This window comes from Paroedura picta, chromosome 14, assembly GCF_049243985.1.
Source record: "Paroedura picta isolate Pp20150507F chromosome 14, Ppicta_v3.0, whole genome shotgun sequence".
Classification (NCBI taxonomy): Eukaryota; Metazoa; Chordata; class Lepidosauria; order Squamata; family Gekkonidae; genus Paroedura; species Paroedura picta.
This window is the reverse complement of record NC_135382.1, coordinates 27,652,007-27,677,704: the sequence shown is the minus strand read 5'-3', so window position 1 is coordinate 27,677,704 and position 25,698 is coordinate 27,652,007. Positions and strand designations below refer to the sequence as shown.

Genomic DNA, 25,698 nt, shown 5'->3' with positions numbered 1-25,698 from the left:
GCATCGGTTTATAAGAAATAACCAATGTGTTTGTACTTCACAAATAAAACCAGGGGTCTATTCCAGAATATATGTGAGCTTTAACATTATCTATTGACTGGGTATTCATGTGTCATGTTCATGGGTCTAGGGAGGCAGCAATCATACGTGTTGGGAGTGTAACCAGATGACAGTTCTGCCCCTGAAAATAAACAAAGGGGGGGGGGAAGCCCCTCAGTTGATCCTATGGGAGTGATGCTCCGGGGGGGGGGGTTATGCTGGCGGGGATTCATGGGAATTGTAGTCCATGGACATCTGTAGAGATACAGTTTGGCCACCCCAGGTTAGGGCACTCTGTATAAGCATATGTGAGTAGTATTTTAGCTCTAGGGTGTTAGGAGAATTGAAGGTGCTTTGTTTTGTTTTCTTTAGGCTCTTTAGGCTAAAGGGGGGACTTGGAGGATGGTAGGAGAGTGTTCCCCCCCCCTCTTTTTCTTTTGTAGATTCTGGGAGAATGAAGGCCAGAGGGCAGAGAAGCAGAGGTTTCTCCAGGGCACTCACATCTGGCACCTTTAAAAAAGGGTTTTGCTTGTGTTAAGGGAAAGAGCTATTGTAACACTTAGACCGTTTACGCACTGGGAACTTCACTGCCCCAGCTCCCATGCAGATGAGATGCACCAGGTCAAATGCTCCCCTGTATGGGTGCAGGAAGAGGCGGGGCAACCTGCCACGACTAAAACTCCAGCCTGCAGCCCGGCATGAAACCTCTAGGGGAGAGCAAAAAAAAAAATATTAGCTGGCCTTTGCACTTTTTCAGAACAGAGGCTGCAGTTCCTCACACACACCCCAACACCCCTCCCAAAACACACACACAGGCAGAGCAAGGCAAAGAGGGTCCAGATCTCTCTATGTAAGAGGATCATTCTAATAGTCTAAAAGCATCATCATGGGGAACTCCGTTATCCGTAAGTACAGCTATCCACATGTGAATAGTGATGCGGATTATGGATGGAAACAAAACAACAGCTTGGCTGCACACAGCTGTTTCATTCCATCTGGCTCATTCTGCTCATTCTTATAAGCGCCCCCCCCCCCACACCAATATGGCTATTTCCCATGTTGGGTCCCATGATCCCCAGCATAGCCTTTTGGGGGGTGATCTTTTTCAGTGACAACAAGACAGCAGGAGGGGTAAAAAAAAAAAGTTCACCTCCTTGCATGTTATTTCCTTGTTTGGAACAATTCCGTACACCAGCTCTTGCCAGCTCTTCGAGGGATACCTGGATGTGGCTTTAATAATGTATGAAATGGAGGAAATGTGAGGAAATTAATCACAGTGGCACCCAGGGTTCATGCCTGTGTGTGTGATAATCTTACCAGCAGAAAGCTCCCCCAAGTTTCCTGGTGCTGACTCCCGAAGTTTGCTTTTCGTTAATGTGACAATATGTGCAGTAATGAGATGGCCAGGTTACAGCCGTGTGGAGTGACACTTCCACTGGTTCAATGAGAGAACTGTTCTCTACCTTATAATTAGAATGAAATTCTCAGGGGTTGTACCCCAAATGTAAGAGAGCCTCCCTCCTCACCCACAGTTTTCATAAATATAGAAATGACTTCACCCTAGAAGCAACGTCTTGAGGATTTGCCTCTGGGCCCCCGAACACATTTTCCACGTTCCTAGTTGCTTAGGCACGGCTTGGTGACAATGCATTATTTAATTTCAAAAACCCTAAATACCGCTCATGTTTCATGTGAGGTGGTTGAATAGAAATAATGTCAACATCATAAATAAGTGCTGAGAATTTCCTTCGCTTCTGTGGGATTGCCTGCTCTTCTTTTGACATTCAGTGATAATGCCTTCAGTTATCCCATGTGAAACAAACTGTTCATTGTCTCAACCTTTTTATGAGTTTTCTTCAGCAGTTGGAATGTAGGAGATATTTGAATGGAAGCCACATACGATAGATACTCTAGTGAGGGATAAAATGAGGCACATTCAGGAAGAAATGCTAGCAGGATCCATCCCCATGACTACCGTTTCAAAGGGTACAAGCCCCCCTCCCCCAAACTGTATAGATACAGAGTTTTATTCTGAAAGTTTTTATACTTTTTATACTTTTAATACTTTTTATACATTTTATATATATTTTTATGCTTTCTAATTCTTATGGAATTGCCATACCAGATTTAATACTGAATGAATGTGTGGTAGGTAGGTAGGTAGACAGACAGACAGACAGACAGACAGACAGACAGACAGACAGATAGATAGAGAGGCAGGCAGGCAGCAGGCAGGCAGGCAGCAATCCTGTTTATTTCCAACCTCCAGGTGGTGTCGGGAGATCTTATGGGATGAAATCTTGTTTAATGGATGAAATCCTGTTCATTGGATCATTGTTTTCAGTTCTAAAATTCAGTTTGTGATTAAATATGCTGTTTTACTGGATTTAAAAAAAATTATATCCAGGTGTGGTTTTTTTTACTTTTATTATATTGACTGGAGACAAAACCTGTTGCATTCAGGAATACAATAGGTGCTAGATAGGTGGGTGGTGGTGGAAGAACTCTGCAGATGGCCTGACCCTCCCCCGGGACTTGGAAATGCTGCAGGCTGGAGACCCACAGGCAGGGAACTCACTGGCAGGGGCAGCTCTCACGCAGTAGGGATCTGTAGCCTCTGAACCTCAGAGGGAAGTAGAAGGAGGAGGAGGTGGTCAGGGGTGGGGGGACAGAAGTTAATTGGCTGGCTGATGGACTGACAGGCAAGCCAGTTGGAGGAGGAGGCACTCAGGGGCAGGACAGCCACCCTGATTGGGTGTTAAGCACTGAGTGGCATTTAACCCATGAGACCAGCTCCTCCTCCTAGGTCTTACCAGAAATATTAAGTGGAACGGATTCTCATTGCATTGCTGTAAACGGCGGTGAGTTTCAGTGAGGAAGGTAACCAATAAATGAAGTAGACAGACAGGTAGGCAGGCCTGTCTTTGTGTATGTGTAAATTGTTAATTGTTAACGGATAATCCTTCAGGCGTTCTTTTGTCCCTTTGTGGAAAATATTGTTACCTCATCTCTTGAATGTCATACTTCACATTCTCTGAACCAAGTGGGAGTCTTGTCTAGTTGACTCCAGTGGCCTTTGGATCTCATCTCCATTTACCACCAATTACATCTGAAGAACATTTCAGAATGTTTGACGGCTTCCAATGAGGCTGAACAAGAATATACAAAATCGCAATTAACAGTACTTAAGGATTCACTTCACTTAATTTTGAGGAAATGGGCATGGTTTCCTTAAATGGCTAATTGAAATGACATTTGTAAACCATTACGGACTCTAAATTATTGTATGTGACAATCTCCCTAGGCATAGCTTTTAACTGGCTACAACTAAGCAGGGAGGAAAAGGCACATTTTTTTTGAAAAAGAAGTAGTTCAACCCAGAAAGTGCACTTAACATTTTGTTGCTCACCTTGTGCTGGATGAGTCTGTATCAGATACAAGGATTTTTTTTTGTGTGTGAAAAAAAGTATAATCATATAATCCAATCCTATTTTTCACCACACTAAGGTAAAATATTGAGGGGAAAAGCCATTTCATCAAGGTTTTATACTACTAATGATCATATGTTGGGAGGATAGGTGTTACCAGACAAATCAGACAAACCTTAGGAGGGGTAAAGATTTACCTAAACAGTATCATGAAATGCCTTGATATCACTTCTAACATTTGATTACACAGCCATTGTGGCATCACAGGATACTTTTTTGCTCCCTCCCCAATTCCCTCCATACCCCTTTGAGCAACAACAAGAGGGTGAGACTGAAGATGGGACCTTCCTTCTGTAAGGTATGTCTGTGAAGAGATGGAAAGGAACTAAAACTATTGACAGCTGTAAACAGTAGCCCTTTTAGTTATTTTGTTTTTGCACTATGTCCACATATATGGAATGAATATGCTACGTGCTATTTTTGCTATAAATGGGACCAGAATTTCTTCTGAATAGGTCATCACATGGATTTACAGCTCTCCATACCAGACTGGAGATGAAACTAGGGTATATGGATGCCAAGAGTGTTGACCATGTGTTGACCCTGTCAGAAGAAATGGCAAGATAAATGTATTGCATGTTGATATGTGCAATGAAACACAACTCCTGAAAAAGACCTATGTCTCTCTGTTTCCAGAATCCCTTTCAGAATTACTTCTGATTGCATCAGAATTCAGGACATTGATGTGTAGCACAGAAAGAAATCAAAGTACAATGACAAAAACGTGACAGGGGGAATTGTCACTTCCCTGATGATTACATGTTATTTATAACTGTTGTATGGACCTTCCTCTTCCTCCCAGGGTCACAGAATAGTATAGGTTGATGGTCATCAATTTTCTCATCAGAAGACTACTGTGAGATAGTTTACACTTAAGTACAACTACACCAAGGTTGCTTATTAAGCTTCGTGGCCAACCGATATTCTTGTCATTTAATAGGACAAGAGAAGAAGAGGAGGAGAAACTGGCTTTTTGTTCCCCACTTTAACTGCTCGAACGAGTCTCAAAGCAACTTATACTTGCCTGCCCTTCCTCTCCCCACAGCAGGCACCTTGTGCGGTAGTTGAGGATGAGAGATCTCTGAGGGAACTGTGCCTGGCACAAAGTTACCCTGATGATTGTACGTGGAATCAAGACCGGTTCTCCAGATTAAAAGTCGCTGCTCTTAACCACTACACCAGGGGTAGTCAAACTGCGGCCCTCCAGATGTCCATGAACTACAATTCCCAGGAGCCCCTGCCAGCTTTCGCTGGCAGGGGCTCCTGGGAATTGTAGTCCATGGACATCTGGAGGGCCGCAGTTTGACTACCCCTGCACTACACCATGCTGGCTCTCGAAGCAGCTGAAAGCAGCATGCATCAATTTCCCTTCCTCCATTTTACCTTCACAATAATGCTGTGAGGAGGTTAGGATAGACCGAGTGACAAAGGGGTGAGAGAGTCACAGTCACCCTGCAAGCTTTATGGCCCAAAAGACAATGGAAGCTGAGTCTCTCAGATCCTAGTCCAACTCCTAAACTACTACTCCAAATGAGTTAGGGATATGAATCCTAGTGTTTGTAGCTGAAGCGCAAGCCCTAGTCATTAAGCTACATGGGCTCTACTGTTCTGCGTAAAGATTCCAGCAACAACCGCTTGCGTTCTTGGAAGGGAATGTTTCCACCGGCAACACATCACAACACTCAAAATATATTAAAAGCGGCTTAAGGAAGCGGCTTCTTCAGAATCTGAGTAAATGTCTATGAATAAGAGCGTATGTCTTGAGATGAAAGTGGCTGAACAAAATACACTCAAAAAAAGGAGGATGATATAGAGAGAGGGGATTAGCAGCAACCTTTCCCTTATGAAACCTCAGGTTGCAGGGAAATTGTGCGTGTGGGGTGGGGGTGGTGGGTGGAACGCAAGGATGTAATATGTGTGAAAAAGATTAAATGGAAGGGAAATGGCACCTGGCAAAGGTTACAAAGCATGCTGAGTAGGTTAGTGAGGGATCACAGCATCGAGCTTCAAATGGGAGAGATCAAAGGTAGAGGAGACCAAAGGTAGAAACAAAAGAGATAATTACAGATAGCAAGATTATTGGGATTAACATGAATAATAATGTTTTGCCTCTACATAGCACTTAAGAACATTCAAAGGCATTCTGATCTCCTTTTGTTTTTTTAAAGTGTAAAATATTTTCATATTCCAGGGTATGATATGAAGGGGTGTGATGCACCATCATTGAAGAAGCTCACCAGGTTGAGGTCTCACTTCATCCATGGCACGGAACTTCTAGACAGCCCTGTAGATTGGATCGAGCCAGGTTTTTCTCTTAGTCTTGCCCAGTTCTCCTCCCCTGGCCATACAAACCACACAATCTCTAGCAAAGGGGAGACATTCTTCCCTTGTACCAATAGATCTAACCAATGTAGTAGTAGTGCAAAAATTATTTATAACCTCTCTTCCCTGGAGGCTCATGGTAATAAGCAACATGTATAATAATAAATTAACAAACTACTCATTATAATAATAACATTCAATTATACATTTAAATCACTCCGATGCATCCTATTGTCTATCTTCAGGTGGTAAGGGCAATGTAATATCCTGGACCTCCATCAATTGAGAAGAGTCCAGGATCACACCCATGCTTTTGATGGTGACTGAAGTTATTTTTTACCATCTTGGCTGGATTCACCTTCAGTCAGCTGCACTTGTGCCAGTTCATCACAGCCTCCAGACAACTGACCAATGAATTTGGGGTGTAGATGGATGGGTATTTATCCACAGACTCAGCTGGGTGTCATCTGCAAATTGTGTGCTTCCCTGGATTCCATGAAGGAAGACGAGCAGGGTATAAATGCGAGACACAAATAATAACTAAGGGGCATTTCCCACGGCTTAAAAATAGCACAATGGTAGCTGATTGAAAACGCTACTAATTTGCCATAACGCACGACGTCGTAAACAATCTGCAACAATCCTGAAACCGAACCGCCAAAAGCGCTTCGTTGTAGCGCTTCTAGGGGAATCCAGAAAACTGGATTCACCCTCCGGATAGCGATACACTCCTGCAACCAATCTGCAACACTAGCGCTAAAGACCTGTGCGTTACCATTGTTGCGGGTTCTTCAAAGTCCCTCCTCCCGAGCCTGTCCTCCAAACTTCCGGCGAACTGTTCGCCATTTTTTTTTTCTCCGAGCGAGCGGGGATCTACGAGGCAACGGGACAGCGACTGGCTTTCAAGCACGATCACTTTCGGAAATTCTGCCCGGACACCACAAGAGTTTTTCACAAGCACAGTGGCACACACCGTCACGTTCCCAAAATTTGCCCAAAGCTTAAAACCCCGTCTACCATCGGCCAGTCCTAGCAGAGTCAACGTACAGGGAGCATTTTAAAAAATTTTCCTCTGAGCGTGCCAACGAACGGTCGCCGCTCGCGGTCTCCTGCTTAGCTTACAGGGGTTCAATAGACATGATTCGTGGTGATATCATGAGGGGCGGCTTATGTGTAGTGGGTCTTTGTGTGGTTCCCGGTGCGTGCTTGTGCTTGGGTGCGGACAACCCCTTCCATTGGCGGCTAGACCTCCGGCAAGCGGAGTCGCCGTCCCCCGTTCATTTTAAAAAACATTCCTCTGAGCGTGCCAACGAACGTACGCCAGTAACATGTCATGTTTGGTTGATTTATGCTGTGGCTGGTGAATATTATTGGGGAACTGCCGAGTACTGCCGCACTTGCTCTCGGTTGAACACCGGCATGCGTTTGTGTAATGGCGGACATTTTCCTAAAATGGCTCCCGCTGCATGTTCAAACTGCTCTTCTCGCGTGTAAACGAATACGCGCATGCGTTAAGTCAAACAACAAGGGCGCCAATCTGGCCATTAGGAGCAGATCCTGTTCCCGCGCGAGGAGTTTTGAACGTGACATGTGACCTGATGTGGCCAATGTGCGTGTCCCCTGCTGCCCTCCACCAATCAGGAGCCGGCTAGTCCCTTTGTCTTTGTGTGCGGGAAGGTATATGATCCGTTGCACCCTGCACCTCCCACCACCATTTTGCTCAGCTACTAGCGAAAGCAACATGGAATCGTCTTCTCAAGCCTCGTCCGTCCCTGCAACCGGCCGTGGCCCTACTTGGAGGGACGCGGAGATCAGGGACCTGATCGGGATTTTCTCGGAGGAGAAAATCCAGGACGCGTTCCAGTCCTCCCACAGGAATAGGGAGGTTTTTGAACAAGTGGCTATTAAGATGCGCGCCCTGGGCCACAACAGGACCGGCCTTGAATGCCGGTCGAAGACCAAGACAATGAGGGCAGAGTATATGCGTGCCGTGAACCATAATAAGGGTTCCGGCAACGAAAAGGTTACCTGCCCCTACTTCGAGGAGCAGCGCCAGCTGTACGGGGACGGGGAAGGATCCGGCAGGCCGAAGCGCGTCGGCCGGAGCCTTAAGGTGGTTCGGAAGCCGGCTGCCCCGGTCGAGGAACCACCCGCTGAGGAGGATCCCGGCGAGGGAACCTCGTCCAGCTTTCGCCCTCCACCCCCCGTCCAGCAACGAGCCGCGGAATCGGTAACGCTGGACCTGATCGCCATCGCTCCTGGGGAGCAAGAGGAGGCTCCTGAGCAAACGCCCCTTGCCTCCGGTAAGTGATTTTCTTTTTATTTTATATTTCCTTTTGAGCAAATGTGTGTTCTGACGTTTGGGCATCGTTTTCTCGTGTGTTCGTTGCAACGCATAAGATGGTAGGCTGTGGAGTGCTTGCTGTGGTTACTATTTGAAACGGTTTTAATTTTATAATTTTATAATTTAATTTTTAAAAGATTTTAAAAGAAGGTAGGCTGTGGAGTGCTTGCTGTGGTTACTATTTGAAACGGTTTTAATGTTATAATTTAATTTTAATTTTTAAAAGATTTAATAAGATGGTTGGCTGTGGAGTGCTTGATGTGGTTAGTATTTTAAACGGTCATGTTTAACCCACAGCCCCAAAATATTTGCTGCATGCCTCGCCCATAGGCCTTCTGCAGTACTTTGGCTCACTACTTTGGGAGCTTGCTTTGTGGTTCATGGTGTATGCTTGCTCATTTTTCACTATTTTCTGCTCTTGTCCACAGAGACACAGTTGCCAGGGACGGGGCCCCTAGAGTCTCCAGCAGCACCTGACGTGGATAGTGATTCGGGGGCATCAACTAACATTGGTAAGTATTAGTAAAAATAGGGGGGGGCTGTTTTAACTGCTTTGTGCTTTTCTGTTTGTGCAGGGCAGCAGCACTGCTAAGAGAAAGAAGAGAGTCCCTCTGCGTTGCTGGTGTAGGCTTTGAAGCTGGCTTTGCCACCCTTTGGTCCTAGATCTTTTTTTTTTCCTTTTTTTGCAGATTTCATACCCGGAACACAGGAGGAGGAACAGCCTGGGGTGCTTGGACCTCCTGCCCGGCGCAGGCGGATACAGATTCAAGATGGTGAGCGTGCATGACCTGTTCCTTTCGAGCCATAGCTGCAGGACAATGTCGCTAGGCACTAACCATGTGCTCCCTTTTAATTGTTGAGAGTCCTGCTGTGAAAGTAGGCAAAAGTAAAAGCACAACATGGGCAAACAAACAATAGCCATGTGCTCACCGGGGATTGTTTAAATTCTTGGCAGGAAAACACGGGGACAAAAAAGGACACCATGTCCACCATGGTGTGTTTTGACTTTTTTGATGTTACTAACAGTTTTGTTTCTCATTTTTTGCCAACAGAGGTTCTTTCAGATGAGGAGGAGGAACCACCCCTGCCTCCAGGCAGCCCACCACCTAGAGGTGCGCTCCCAGCAGAGGAGAGGCTTACGAGGGAACGCGGCAGGCTGAGGCGCGTCTCCGTCTTGACAAGCGTGGGAGAGAGGCTCCTTGAGCACTGCTATGAGGAGTCACGGCGTGCCGCGGCCGCTGACCAAGCCATGCTCACACTCATTGCCCAGGAGGGGAGAAAATTGAGGGCAGTCCTTAGAGAGACAAACCAAATCCTACGCGAAGGCGTGGAGGAGGTGCGACTGATAAGGAGACTCATGGAGAGGGCAGTAGCGGTCATGGAAAGGGCCTACCCTCCACAAATCGCCCCCCCACCACCACCCACACCAACACCACCACTTCCAGCACCCACCCCACCAACTCCCTCTCAGAATGCCTCCACCCAAACAAGAAGGAGGACTATTCTCGGAAAGAGAAAAATTAAACCAGCAGACAAGTACTCCCCCTCCTAGTTTTGCCCACTTTTTCTATTTCATGTTATCTGTGTTTTGTTGTTTGTTGAATAAAGTTTATATTTTTGACTCTGTCTCTGTGTACCCTACTGTAGAATCTGCAAGGCTGAAAGCGGCCTCTCTAGTGATTGTGTATATTGTGGTACTGCTGTGTGGGTTGGAGGTTGGAGGGGTGTTAGTTCAAGGAGTTTTAGGAGTGTGGTGTGGGGTTAAATATGTGCGAGTTTAAGAAGTCACACTGGAGTCTTGTTATAAAATTTGTAATAACATTTTATTTTAAACAACATTTTAACAGGGGAAAAACATTAGGGAATGAAACTTGGAGCCCCACCAGCACCACCCCCCCCCACCCCCCTGGAAAACCTATTTTTTTTAACAAAGGTATACATTTAACAGGGGAAAAACATTAGGGAATGAAACTTGGAGCCCCCCCCCCAACCCCTACCCCAAAACACAAACAGGAAACAAAACTCAGTTCCCACCGCTCCCCTCCCCAGCCCCTTCCATCGCCCTAACTCTCCTGCACAGCCGTCCCACGGTCCCCCTAACTTTGCGCCGGAAGAGCTCTTCGTCCTCCTTCTTCTTAACTGTGGGGAGGGAGAAAAAGTACACATTAGTACCACACATATTTTCAAATTTCTTTAGTTTACATGCATACACTTTTAAGTGGCCTTAGCCACAGTGTGAGATGAGTTGGGCAGTGGGGAACATAACCTACGTTCTTCCGCCTCCCTCTGTTGCCTGTGCTGCTCAATCTCCCCTTTCAGCTCTGCCACTTGAGCCTCCAGGGAAGTAACTCTGGCCTCCATGGCACGCAGCCTTGCCTCCACAGTTTCAGCTATAGAAATCAAACAAAGAATTTAATAACACTTCAAATGGGAGCATCACAGCAGGCTCCCATATGGCTCCATGGGGGTACACACACATGGGTCTCCCGCACAGGCATAAAACTCTCACCTGCAGCCTGTCCCGAGGTGGAAGGTCCCTCTTCCTCCCCCTCCTCACGCTCAGGTGCTGTTGCCAGCTTGGATGGTGATTGTGTGGCTGGGCAAAGAAAAAGACAAATCATAATTAAAAGCACACAAAACAGAGATGAAACACAGCTGGTGGACACACCACAGTTAGAGTCTAAGCGCATAACCAAAGTGGTTCTACAGTACTGGCTGGCTAAGTCTGAGGGGGTTGACAGCATCTAAATACTTTCTCGAATTTCATTGGGGACAGTAGGGGAAAGAGGCAGCTAGTCATTCCATGCATGTTTAAGGGCAAAACACAACGAGGGCAGCACTCACCCATATGCCTCCTCATGTCCAGGGGGGGCTTCCCAGCCTTCTCCCATATTTTAACCATCTGGTCGTGGAAGACCGTCCTCCCACTTGGCTGCGGGATCCCCCCCCCCACTGTTCCAGACTGTTTAGGAAGTCCAGCTTAAGGCGCTTGAATTTTGTCCGGACCTGCTCCCAGGTCCGGACGTAGCCCCTCTCCCTCAGCTTTGAAGCCAACACCAGGTAGGCACCCTTGGTGTGGCAATGGGTGCTGGCCATTAGGCGGCCAACACTTTTTGATTGTAGCACAAGCTCCAGAAGTGCCTCAGCCTCGGCGCGCTGCCAGAAGGAGCCCTTCCGTGGCTTCGGCATCTTCGGAATGACGGTTAGGGAACGAACGTGCGTTGCTCCGATCGACCACCCCGTTTTTTAAATGTATCAAAGCTGCCCACCAATAAAATTATTCCTTGGAACATGAGTGGATTGATCCTCCGGTTTGACAGGGGTCGCCAATACTTCCTGGCTACCCGCCTCCCCGAACTTTCCCCATTCAGCGCTTCCGTATTGTGTTTGTCAATTTCAGTGGGGAGTTAGCATTTAGGGCTGTCAAAGTGCTTTTGGACCAGAGAATCCCCGTTTTTTTGCTGGCAAAGTACACAAACCGCACAAGACAAGGTTAAACAAAGAACACAAAACTTTATTCAACAACAGAGTAGGAAAAACAATTAAACACGCCTCCTGTTTCTGTAGATGTGGGTGGCTATGGCGTCCCGAACCTTGCACCCCTCAGCATATATCCTTTTTCTCCTTGCTTCAGGGATGTCCTGTGTATCCTGAAGGACTACAGGTTCAGGTTCGTCCTCAGGGAAGGGGATGTTATGTCCCTTGTCCTCGCATATGTTGTGCAAAATCACACATGCGATTATCAGCGGAGTCACATTGTCAATATGTACATGGAGTCGTGACATTAAACAACGGAACCGTGACTTCAAACGTCCAAAGGCACGCTCCACTACATTCCTTGCCCGGGAGTGACTGAGGTTGTAGTGGCTCTGCACGTCCGTCCTTGGCCGCTTGTAGGGAGTCATGAGCCAGCGTCGTAATGGGTAGGCTCCGTCCCCGAGGACCAACGCCGGCACACGCACGCCCTCAATGGTGGCGGTGGGGTTTCCTGGAACAAAGACCCCTTCGTCCATGGCTTTCCTGAGGTTGGATTCCCTGAAAACAAGGGCATCATGCCTCCTGCCACTCCACCCCACCTCGGCATCGATAAACCGGCCGGAGAAGTCCACTGTTCCTTGCAGGAGAACAGAGCAAAAGTCCTTCCTGTTCCCGTACTCTTTTATGCTTCCCCCGGGGGCACGGATAGGGATGTGGCTTCCATCGACGGCCGCAAAACAATGCGGGAATCCAAGCCTGGCAAACCCGTCCATACTCTGGAATAAGGGAAAGAAAAGAATATAAGCCATGGCATGTCAGCGTGGGGTGTATCGCGTCTTCGTTGCTGACCTGTCAAACAAGAAAAAAAATTTAAAGGGCAAAGGGGATAGAATGACACTCACCGCTCCAAGCCGGTCTCCGAGGCACACGACTTTGCTGAACAATTCCGCCTCCATGGCGAGGCAGAACTCCTTAAGGATATCGCCAACCGTAGTGACTCCGAGTCCGAATTGCTGGGCTACTGTCCGGAAGTACTGAGGGGTGGCCAAGTACCACAATGCGGCAGCCACCCTTTTTTCAACTGGAACGGGGCGCCGCATGCCAGTGACTTGCCTCTCCATGCGTCCACGTAGAGCCTCCACGAGTTCAAAAAATGTCCCCCTCGACATCCTGAAGTTGGCAATCCAGTGGTCATCATCCCAGCGAGTCCACACAAAATTCTCCCACCAGTCAGAGGATCGTTCGTCCACCCAGAACTGTCTGGGGAACCGGACCTCTGCCAGAGCTTGCCAGCGTTTCTTGGCCGCCATGGTTACCCTTACAGAACGTCTTCTGCTGCTGGTCAGCGTTCCGGCCACCCGTTCTCGGTACTCCGCGATAGCAGACGTCCGACGCGACAAGGCGATATTCATGCGCTGGACCACCGCGAGCATGTAAGCCAGCAATTGAAAAATAAGCCTCTCCATTGCAACGTTGACCTGTGCTGCGGGCAGTAGGCTACGCAAACAAAAGAGTGAGGCCGACCGCGTGTCTGCCCAGGTGCATATAAGCAGGTAACCTGTGGGCGTGTACTGTGGGCGGGGATTAACCAATCAAACATGTCAATGCATCTGGTTCCTAGAAAACAATAGAAAACACGTTCCAAGGGCGCCAATGATTGGACGATAACGCGTTGCTACGGGGTTTCCTGGGTTTTTTAAAAAAAAAGGGAACCCCGACAAGTTCGGCTTCAGGGTCGAGGTCAAAGGTGTGCCTGCAGTTTGATTGACGGGCACGGGAGGCCAGAAGCGCTAAAAAGGGACCTCCTTTGTAGCGATAAGATGGAGAACCGGAAGCCTGTGGGTTACGAAAGTGGCGAGAAGTGAAAGTGCCAAATTCCGCAAAAACCGCAGCTGTGCGTTACGGGCACGGCTAGTTACATTTCGCTACTTGAAGTAGCGCTTTCACAAACGGCAACCAAATAGCAACTTTGAGCTCTGTGCGAAATGGCCCTAAGTCTCACTAACAGACAAGAGGTCAGCATGGTGTAGCTGTTAGAGTGTCTGCCTGGGATCTGGGAGCCCCAAGTTCAAATTGCTACTCGACTGTGTAGCTAAGTGTGTGATGTTGGGTCACTTCTCTCTCTCACAGACACACACACACATCTTAATTTACCATACAAGGTTGTAGTGAGGATAAAATGGAGAAGGGAAAACAATATTCTCCACCCTGAACTCCTTAGACAAGGCTGGGATTTTTTTTAATGAATTAAATATAAACAAAGTGGGTTTATACAGCAGTGGAATAGGCTGCCTAAGGAGGTGGTGAGCTCCCCGTCACTGGCAGTCTTCAAGCAAAGGTTGGATACACACTTTTCTTGGATGCTTTAGGATGCTTAGGGCTGATCCTGCGTTGAGCAGGGGGTTGGACTAGATGGCCTGTATGACCCCTTCCAACTCTATGATTCTATGATTCTATACTGAATCAGACCATCAGCCTCCCCAGATGTAAATATTATGTAGCTTATCTCTTCGTTGGTTAATGTGATAATTGGTGGGCAAGTGCTGATGTATGTTGCTAAAGATCCTACCGGTCAGAATGTTTTCACTGTTCTATGTGTTTGCCCAGTAACCAGATCAACAGAAGGCAGTATGTCTCATTAATAAAGGATTTATACAGTAGACAGTATCTCCTTATAAATCACTGCAGCTGAGAAGGTCAAAAACTTCATTCATCTTTCATATGCATAATACCAGCCGAAAACTTTATTTATTTACTTATTTTTGCATGTAACTTGACACAAGTTCAAGGTGAAATATCAGCTGTTTGCATCAGAAAAGGAATGTGTCTCCACTGAGATCAATGTCAGTGAAAAGGAAACCCCAAACCATGTTATTGGGTCTTCAACATGTTCAAACAAATAAGGCAAGCCGGAAGGGAAATAGAACTGTATTTAAGCAGAATTGTAACTTCTTGTCAGGAATTACAGAGGAAATGATCTTTAGAAAGATCTGGAGCCGGTTGTTGAGAGATGTCAATATATAATTTTGTGGAGCGTTCCCCCCCCCCATTTTATAAATAAAAAGCAGGATTTGCCTATGGGTGAACATTTTATTAATAACATATAAAAACATCTGCAAAACCCCTTCCAATCATTTTTTTCTCATTAACTTTGTATTGAATTTTTCAAATAGACAATCTTCTCACATATTAGAAAGCTGAGTTTCTTTGAAAGATTCTTAATGTTGATTACAGAAGAGGTTTGCATGGGATAGCCCTGAGCTACTCTGTTGGTGCATCATGTAGGAGGGTGGAGCCCAGCAAAACTTAGAACGCTGCAAGGGAAACTAAGACCGTTTATGCACTGGGGACTTCACTGCCCCAGCTTCCATGTAAGAACACAAATCGGGGGCGGATGAGATGCACCAAGCTAAATGCTCCCCAATGTGGGTGCAGGAAGAGGTGGGGCAATCTGCCATGACTAAAACTCCAGTCTGCAGCCTGGCATGAAACTTCCAGAGTGTAAACGGACTAAGGATGGGCTCAAACTGGCCCACAAAGTAAAGTTCATCACAAATTTTGGCCAGTTCGCGGTTTGCAAAGTGATATTCGTGGAAGGGGCTCCAGCACTGTTTGTTGTGGTTGATGAATGAATACATATCTAAGAAAATAGCCACACCAGTCACTGAGTATAAAAAAATTAGGCCAGTCATACAAAAAAAACACCCAATTTAAATTATTTTATTACTCCATTTTTTAAATCTCCAAATATTTCCTACTCGTTTCACCAAAAAACACTTCTTTAAGGGGAATCCGTTTGGTTTTTTTGGGATTAATCAGAAAGGACTCTTTGAAAGAGGAACAGATTCTTCTAAGGAAGACTTATTTTGCTGGTGAAATGCCTAGGGAAATTTTGGAGACTTAAAAACGGAATAATAAAATATGTGTACCTATTTTGTACCATTGGCCTTGGATACGTTTCCAGACAGACGGTCTCCATGGAATTAAACTGTTTACAAAACTCAAAGGCAACAAGGACTTCTCTAGCCTTGGAACACCAGTAGCTTAACAGGCACTCCTGGCTACCAATAACAGAGTTCCCATTCTGCTCAGTGGGATCAGAAAGCTGTCTGTTGGCTGCTTGCATTGCAGTTACACAGAGCAGCGGGGAACTTGTCGAAAGCTGACTAGCAGAGCACGCTCATTTATTCCCTCCTGACTATGAATGCCTCTTCCTTGCTAGGGTTTAGACATTAGCTGAACCCATTTCTCTGCTCAGCACTGAGCCGAGGGGGTTTAGATACTGGAAGCTTTGACGGAGTGTGGACCCACATTTTATACCTTCCTGATTGTGAGCTTATCTCCCTCCTTGGGTTTGAATGTTAGACTCAGGGTTTCAGGAAGTATAGATTAAACAATCATTACAAGAGTGTATTTTCTGACCTTTACGACATTTCATTCCCTCCAAATAGGAAACAGGAGGCATCTACTTACCAAAAAAAGGGAGATAATGTAGAATCTGTATCTGTAGGGTTAACCAGTAAAGAAACCGTCTCTATGACCATAAATTCCCAAGTTTTTCAAGTTTGTTGCAATACACAAATGTGTCATCGCCAATAAAACTGAAATAAGCTGAAGCTTTGGTGTATCAATATCCTTCTGGGAAGGTAAATCCAATAAAAGCCATTAGGGAACTAGCTCTAACTTTATATTACAGATCTTGCAAATCAGCTTAAGTGTTTTGTTCAAAACCTGGGTATGGCTCCCAACAATAATAGGAAGATCCCACCTGTTTAAGCTGAAAAACGCAATACTAAATAGAATTTCACCCTTCTAAGCACAGTGATTTCAATTGACTTAGAATGTTGCAACAATGTTTAGGGTCTTTGTTGGCTGAAATAGGTGTGTTTAGTGAGCTTTTCATGCCATCTGCCGTGTACTTATTCACTACTACTCTACTTATCTGCATACCTCCATGTCCCTGGTTTGCAAAGGAGAAATGTAATAGCTTTGTAAAACAGGGATGCTTTTTCTGCTCTGTTGGCAATTTGGCAGGAAGGATTTCTTGGGAGAATGTTACACTCCCTAAGAAATGTATCCCAGGTCGAGGGGAAGAAAGTGCAGCTGTTGGCCTTATTGAAATCAATAAAAATGAAAAATGCATTACAGAAAATAAACACATGTTATAAGGAAAATAAAGATAAAAAAATATTTCTGAAGATGAAATGGGGTGAGATGTCTATATTCCTAATGAAGACTGGCATTTGGGTTAGTTTTCTTTAAAATGCCCTACCCTGAAAATTGAGCAGCTCAAATCTCTATTCTATATAAACTTCTCCAGCCCTTCTAATGAAGAATTAGTCTTCTCCCCCTCCATTAACATGCTTCACATAGAACTCACATTCATTTTTAATTTCATTCAAAGCAAAATTGCTAAAGATGGGCATGAACCCGCACATGAATTAAAGTTTCTCATGAAATTTGGCTGGTTCATGGTTCATAAAACAATGTTTGTGAACTGAGCCATGACAAACCACCATGAATATTGATACATGAAGAACTGAAAATGGGTATAAATGGCTTGGTGCAATTTAAATCACTACTTTCTGCTACCTTTAGAAAGCAGAGGCTTAAATGTCTCCCCACCATTTCCCCCCCTGCTTTTTTGTTTGTTGCAGAAACCTGGGGATTAAATGGCTAATAGCCATTTAAATTCCTGCTTTCGACTCCCCACCATTTTTCATGGAGAGCAGAAAGCAGGGGGTTAAGCTTTAAACAGCTGACATGAACCGAACTGCAAAAATGTGGTTTATGCTCATCTCTTAAAATTTTATTAACCCCTCTAGGACTCTGAAGTTTCAAAGACTGGCATGGTGATTCCCACATTCAACATGGACAGTGTAAGGCATTTCACCAAAAATGACAAAGAAAATTGGAGAACCATTAAATTATTTCCAGACCAGAATCTGGCTGATTTTCATAAGGTTTTTCACTCATTTTCTCATGATTCTTTTTCTCATTGCTGGGTATCCTCACGGAAGGGAATCATTGAATCATATTCTGCAAGGTGATTCTCTACATGGATTGCACAGTCTGTTAACACAGAATAACTGGTGATCAGAAGTGCTGTCATTTTCCTTTTTCACCAGCAAAAAAGCTGACAAGACCCAGCCTATCAACTCTACCTACTGCCTTTTCTTACCTACAGTTTAAGGCATCCCTCCCTTATCTACAAGAGACTGCAAGCTCATTGTGCTCTGACCAAAGAAGTCCACCTCAGCTCACCCTTTTTTCCCCATCTACCTTTTACATACCCTTGTGGTTCTGTTCACCTGCTCAATTCTTTAATCTGTTTACCTGCCCATCCATCCACCTATTCTTCAAATTAAAGGAGTCCAACTTAGATGCCTTATTGCATTTTATATTTTATGCTTCATGTGTCAGATGCTCCGGTTAATTTAGATTTCACCGAGTGCAGTGCTTGTAAGTTATGATTATTGTTTTTGAGTGATGGGAGAAGTATTAATATTGATTTATGCAGGATAAACTGAATTGAATTTGGTGAACTTTATAGCAGTGTGTGTCTTTATGAGGAGGATACAGCTACAAAGGCTCTGCATAATAGTCTATAAATTATTGTGGTTTTTTTTCTCATGGATTTTTTTGTGATTGCAATATAGCCATAGTCAATAAGCAAATGAAAAGTAAAACTAAGTAATGTGCTGCAAAGATGAGGGGAAAAAAAACCTAATTTATGCTTTATGATTCAGAAAGCTGATATAATTCTCCACTTTCCATCAATACATAAATCATAGAGTTGGAAGGGGCCATGCAGGCCATCTAGTCCAACCCCCTGTTCAATGAAGGATCAGCCTCAAGCATCCAGGATAAGGATCTGTCCAGCCACTGCTTGAAGACTGCCAGTGAGGGGGAGCTCACCACGTCCTCAGGCAATCGATTATTACATCCTCTATCAACCAGTGTTTCTTTAGGTTGCACTTGCAAAATGGCATTAGATTGGCATTGTAGGTCCAGAACATAGGAGGGCACTGTGTGGGAAACACTGGATTGGGTCCAGCCAGCTCTTCTGCTAGTGCAAAAGGAAAGGATGGTTGGTCACATTTGACCACCTCAAAGGCCTATGCTAGATATAACAGGATGTTCATGAATCTGAACCACATCATCTGGAGACTGCACTAAGAAGGGAAACAGGGCATAGTTTAATGGGAGTGGAAAACAACCTTGCAGACCTATATTATGAGATGGTCCAGTTCATGCAAATGGTCTCATGTAGTCCATTTGCACAATATATCAAACACAATGATAGCACTTCTGACTGAATGCCCTTTAATACGAACTTGACTTTACAAAAAAGAAACGTCACATTTCCAGTTGCAGTTGGCATCCCGCAAGACGTTTATCCTCTGCTGTTTTTCAGAACCTGGAAACCTTTATGGGCAGTACTGCTATTGGTTGTGTAGAGTTTGGCAACATATAGGAATGCTGTCTCCCTTAAAAAGAGACTCTGAATATTTAATATATCAAGGTCAGATGTCAGGCGAGAGTACTATGCATAATTTATGCATATCATAATAATTCTTTTGCTGTTCTACACAGAAATTAAATATTTCTTACATGGGACAGATAATACACTCCCTTTCTAAACAAACAGGGTTCTCCCTCTCCACCTCCACCTTCACATTCAGGAATTGACTTTAGTCGAATGCATTCGATGTTTTAATTTTACAGGAGTATATCCAATAAGGTTAAAAATCTGACCTCCTGAGCATTAGTGTGCATTGAAATCATTTTTTTAATTAAAATTTAATAACAATGATATTAAAATGTCTTCGATGAAATGTCAAGGTAGTTGGAAGAGATTAAGAGAAAACTACAACAGGATGGTTCGCTCAAAATATAGTTAGCAACCCTATAAACAAAAGAAAGTCTGTAATTCTGCTCATCTGTCATAGATGTACCATGCAAAAAAACAAAAATCTCGCTTGATAAGAATTAATTAAATGAAGCCATCTGGTTTACAAAGCAAACAAGTATACTTTATTAAGGGCAAAGTATATGTTAAAACATAGCAGCGACTGTTTTCACGTAAGGTATTTGAGTTAGCTCTGATCTAGCTGTGCGGATTGTATTGTCAGGTTGTTGTGATAGTGAAGGTCTTTTTTCTTTTCTCGTTTCTCCTTCTCCACAGACCTCCAGTAAGAAGACATGGGAGACAGATGGCTGGGCTAAGGACCGTGACTTTATCAAATTAATATGGATCTGCCATAAGTGTGTTTCTTGAGTTTCTTTCTTTCTAGTCTTAATTGCCTGTCACTTGATCTCGACAGGTAACTCTCAGTACCATACCAAGTGGAGATACATGCCTTTCAACCTATAGAGTTCAAAGTTATAACTCGGCTTCAGGTTGTATCATAAGGCGCTCTCTCTACAGCTGGGATGAACTTGATGGTAATGATTTGCCTGCTTCACCCTGTAGGATTGGAGTAAAATTCACTGTTGCTCATTAGGCCTGTTTCTTTATACCGCTGAGGCTTTTGCTGGAGGATTCAGTCATAGTTTGGAAGAAGAAGAAGAAGAAGAAGAAGAAGAAGAAGAAGAAGAAGAAGAGTTGATTTTTATATCTCAAGTGGCTTACAAGCACTTTCCCTTCCTCTCTCTCTAGCAGGCACCCTGTGAGGTAGGTGAGGCTGAGAGTTCTGACAGAACAGCTCTAACAGGACTGTGACTTGCCCAAGGTCACCCAGCTGGCTGAATGTGGAGCAGATGGGGAATGAAACATTTCTCTCCAGATTAGAAGCTGCTGTTATTATTCACTACACTGAAATGTTTGACTACAAAAGAGAGGGAAACAGCAAGCGTTCTGAAACATTGAATTATGGAAATAAATTCTACAATTAATGTTACCACCAGAATATTGCACCAGGAGTTCCCAGAATTAAAAATGGCTTCCATTCTACAGTGAACAATCCTCCTGGAGGAAATACCTGTTTTAGAGGGCGGACAACACATCTATACTGAGCTCCCTTCCTTTCTCAGACTCTCTTATTCCCTGGCACTGTTCCCATATTTCCAGAATTTCCTAATCTCATATTGGAAAACTTATCTAGAAAGTAGCATCTCTTTGCCATCTGAATCCAGGGGTGGATGGTGGTGGACAAGGGACACCTTCAGGACTAATGTGCCATCAGTCAAGCTTCAATGTTGGGATAATAGTGGTGGGGAAGGTGAGGACAATCTCTTCTTGTCACAGTGCTGGTGTGTAGGGGAGGAAATATGAGGTGTGACAACATTGCCAGCCAGAGCTTTGAAACAGGTGAAAATGACTGGTGAAAATGCAACCCAGTTTATTCCATCTCTCCTTCTGGCATCTTCATTTGTGGGGGCGAGTGCCCAAGCTATGTTTCAGAGGTCCAGTAAGATCATTTTGATACACAGTGTGGTATAGCAATTGGACAGCCGTATCTGATTCTAGGACCCCCCTCCCCCCATTCTTCTTTGATATATGTTTTGGTTCATATGTTTTGGTTCTGGTTTTACTGGGGGGTTTTGTTGCTGAATACTAGGTGCTGCTCTGGGTTATGAATTGATTCCATTTTTATTGATTTGTCAATGTGTTGTTAATTTCACTGGGAGCTCAATAGCTGAGAGATGGCATATAAACAACCATACACAGAAAATAAAAAGCCAAGGTTCCCAAATACTGTCATGAGCCTATACCTATATATATTCCCCCCCAATGTTCCCCTGCTTTCACTTCTGGATGCATCTTCCCACAATCAGAACATTCAAATAATTCTTCATCGAGCTGAATTTTCTCTCAGTTGGCTAGAGTTCTACTATCCACACTTGAACATCTCAAATGAATAGCAGTGTCTTCTTCCTCGGGGCTTTGAACAGTTCTCACACAAACAAAACAAAACAAAAAACCTGGACAGCATCGGCGCCACCATTCATGCAGATGTCTTATATTTTGTTTCCCCCCCCATCTAACCATTTCTGGTAGATTTATTCTGCAAATTATTCAAAGCAACTTTGCAACAGCAGGCTATCTGGAGAGCGACCGGACCATCTTCAGTGGTGAAGTGCAGTCTCTTTGATATATTCGGCTGTAAGACATTGCACCTTGGGCTACTACTCACGTAAGGCTGTTACTGCACATTAATTTTGAGTGTTAGGAGCTGCCCACCACACTTCCCGCAGTAAATGCCATTGCAATAAAGAATAATCACTGCAGAAGTCACGCCGCTCTCACAATGGCTCCGCCAGCATTTCCATTATCAAGCCCAAGTCCCCATCTCGAGGGATTCCGAACTTTCGGCCGTTCGTTCTCCACGGACCGTGGCTACCAGTGGGCAGCCCGACTCTCAGAGAAAGGAAGATTTTTTCCAGCGGCTGCATCTTCAATCTCTTTTTCCCCCTTGAATGTGTCAGCTCCTTGATGAAAACTCTTAGTCCACACACCCAAAACATTCTGAAACAAAGCAATTCACACTATAACCATCGAGGAAAAGAAAAGGATGTTTGACATTTTCCCCAGCCTGTTCCCATTTTATGCCTGCAAAGGAAATATAATATCTCCTCCTCGGTATGAGCCTTTAAGGACTACAAATGCAGCTTTTTAAAAAGGTAAAGGTAAAGGTATTCCCTGTGCAATCACTGGGTCATGTCTGACCCTTGGGGTGACGCCCTCTAGCGTTTTCATGGCAGACTCAGTACAGGGTGGTTTGCCAGTGCCTTCCCCAGTCATTACCGTTTACCCCCCAGCAAGCTGGGTACTCATTTTACCGACCTCGGAAGGATGGAAGGCTGAGTCGGCTGCTGGGATTGAACTCCCAGCCTCATGGGCAGAGTTTTCAGATTGCATGTCTGCTGCCTTACCACTCTACGCCACAAGAGGCTCTGCACCACTCTGCATGTAGTTTAAACCCATTACTGCCGGTCCTCTTTGCTGCCAACAGGAACTGCCCCCCACCCTTCTCCAAATGAGACTTGTTTGCAAATGTTTAAGAGACCAGTGTTTGGTGCTAAAGAGAAATGTTATTGTTGCCAATTTATTTTCTATGTAGCTGTTTGAGATTCCACCTAGGATTCTTATAAGGTTGCATACCCCCACTTTACCCTCCCACCCATTAATATCCAGCCTTATAAAAAAAGCTAGAGGATCTGGAAACATGCACCCTGGTTCGTGCCATTTTGGCTGGTCCCAATAAAACATGGCTTTTGTTTTATACTAGCTTGTTAAACTTTATTCAAAGCATTGACATGCTGGAACTTTTTTGTAGTATGTCATTGAGGTATCATTCTGGTATGCTTTAAAGGCAGCCTTTTTAAAAATAGAATCTCCCATCAGTGTTCGGAAACCTGTTGTTCCATTCAGGGCACTTATCCACAGATGTGAATATGCAATTTTCACTCCCTAAAACTTAATTATTGATCACACCAGCTGAGGCTTTCAATTAGAGATGTGCACTACCCTCCTGAGAACTTTTGTAATCTTACCCAAACTCTTCTGATTTCCCTTGAAATCCCTTTGATGTTTCTACTGATGTTTCGAACTTAGTCTAAATTTTTGTTTGAGGTTCCTTATGGTGGCAATGGATCTTCAGCTTAGCCATTTCACTATGCATGGATCTACCATTAAGTCACAATTGACTTACGGCAACACAAGCAAGGGGTTTCCAAACCAAGTGAGGATAAGGAGAAGTCGTTTTCTATTACCTTACCCTGCAGAGCTTTCCTTTTTGGTTCCCCATCCAAGTACTGCCCCTGCTTTGCTTTTGAGATCTAACTCAGCCTTTCTCAACTTCTTTTAACCGCTGAGAAACCCTTGAAACATTCTTCAGGCTTCAAGAAACCCCAGAAGTGGCATGATCATGAAGAATATGGTTGCGAAGATTGGCTGTGTACACACCCACCTGGGGCCCCTCCTAGCCCATCATTGGCCGTTTTAGGAGGGGAGTTGGTCATATCACAGTAAATGTTCAACAAATATTTAAAAATATATAGAAAATTAATTAGCTCCCACCCATTCAGGAAACCCTTCCAGGGCCATCAAGAAACCCCAGGGTTTCACAAAATCGCCTCGAGCCTTCGGAGGGAGGTGGGATATAATAATAACAACAATAATAACAACAATAATAACAATAATAATAACAATAATAATAACAATAATAATAACAATAATAAAACCTTGGTTTAGAAAGCCTGATCTATCTAGTTGAGCTGTGACATATCATTCCATCATTCCATCATTCCGCTAGTGCTATTGAAACTGGATGTTTCTGCATTTCTCCTTATCTAAATTTTCCCCTGTATTTCTGCAGATCTTAGTCTATTCTAAGTACTTCCAACATGGATTCCATGCACCGGGAATACTTCATTTATCCAGAACTATCGCTTTGCACATGGAGTCCGTTTTCAATTCCATTTCCTTTTTGCATCTTTCCATACCCTTTGCAACAACAACGTGTGTGTTTGTGAACAAACCATTTCAGGTGGTCTATTTACTTTTGCTTGAGGCTGTATCAACGTTTGCATGGGATTATATGCTCTTGTCGGGATGCATTTCAATAAAAAAAATTGCAAAGAGAATTATGATGTTTGCAGACACAGTATAGACAGAGAAAGATGTGATTGAACTGAACCATTTCAAGCCAGGGTAAAAATGAGCACAGTCCAAATCAAGAAAGAATTTTATCCATTGTTCAAGTGAAACCAGAAAAAAGGACCAATGAAACCTGGTGCAGGGTGGAATTCCAAAAGAACCGAGGACTAAATCTTCAGATATCCATCCTTGCTAACTAAAACTGACCTGGTTTTATTAATAGGTGTATCCTTGAACAATAAATCTTAAAGCATCCACCACTTTTCACTGAAGATTAAGACTGGTAGCAATGATTCAGAAGGCCCCCTTTCCCAATCTCTTAAAGATCATGTGATATCACTGGCAGTCTTCAAGCAAAGGTTGGATACACACTTTTCTTGGATGCTTTAGGATGCTTAGGGCTGATCCTGCATAGAGCAGGGGGTTGGACTAGATGGCCTGTATGGCCCCTTCCAACTCTATGATTCTATGATTCTATGATCTCTCTCAAAGAGGAGGTTTCCAAATTCACTTCCAACTTTCCATGAAGAAAGGTTTCTCTGCTATCACTAGTGAAACATATAAAGCTGTTTTATATAAAACAGGGTCATTGGCTGATTTAGCTTGGTATTTTCTCTAACATCTTCCCCATAGACTCGGGAAGAGAGAGGTCCTTTGGAATACTTAGTATTTGATGTTCTTTTAGTAGAGTTTCAAGTAACTTGTTGTTTGCTACTTCACCACAACTGCAAGGGAAGCACGTGGACTAAGAAGCCTCCCTCTTTTTCTGTCTGCTCTGTAATTGAAACTGAAAAATAATGCACAGAAACAGGCCCAAAATATGCAGGTCTGGAGCAATTTCTCTGGCATAAATGGATCCAATAAAGCAGGTGTCTCTTTCCATGCCTAGTAGCTTGTAAAGGTTCTAATTGTCAGTAAATTATGCCGGGAATATGCAAAGAGCAGCTTCATGATTGGCTGAGTGAGAGTCTCCTTTCAATGAAAATCTCATCAAGCCTAATACATTCTGCTTCAGAAGTGATGAAGGGAATCACGACCCTGAATTTCCACTGCTAAACTAGATTCCTTCCCCCCCTCCAATGGAACATGATTAATTAATTTCAGCTGGAAGGAGCTTCTCCCAGTCTGTAATTAATAGCATGTGCCCCCTACTACACAAGTTTTCTCCTCTAGGGGAGGGCTTGGTAAAGTGATTAATGAAATCAGAAGAGTCTCCTATCCATCTCCTCCTCAAATTCCATTAATGTGTATTCCAATTACTTTGGGGGGGGGAATTCTAAAGGAGAAGCTTGCTCACATTGAGTTTACAAGCTTGTAATCCCCTTGGCCATGGGGAAACTAAAGGAACAATTTTGCCACACTCCTAATGGGGCTTCCCCCCCCCCCATCTGTGAAGATTGTTATTGTTAGTAATAAAACAAATT

At 44.2% G+C, this 25,698-nt stretch overlaps 1 protein-coding gene across 1 annotated transcript; it reads left to right on the top strand.

The window, feature by feature from the left end:
* The first annotated feature begins 6,960 nt into the window (after positions 1–6,960).
* Positions 6,961–9,814, top strand: LOC143823868 (uncharacterized). Its single transcript, XM_077310558.1, has 4 exons — positions 6,961–8,152; positions 8,622–8,705; positions 8,883–8,966; positions 9,246–9,814. Exons 1-4 carry the CDS (start codon positions 7,531–7,533, stop codon positions 9,743–9,745), a joined length of 1,290 nt encoding a protein of 429 aa, XP_077166673.1. The 5' UTR covers positions 6,961–7,530; the 3' UTR covers positions 9,746–9,814.
* Positions 9,815–25,698: the final 15,884 nt, after the last annotated feature.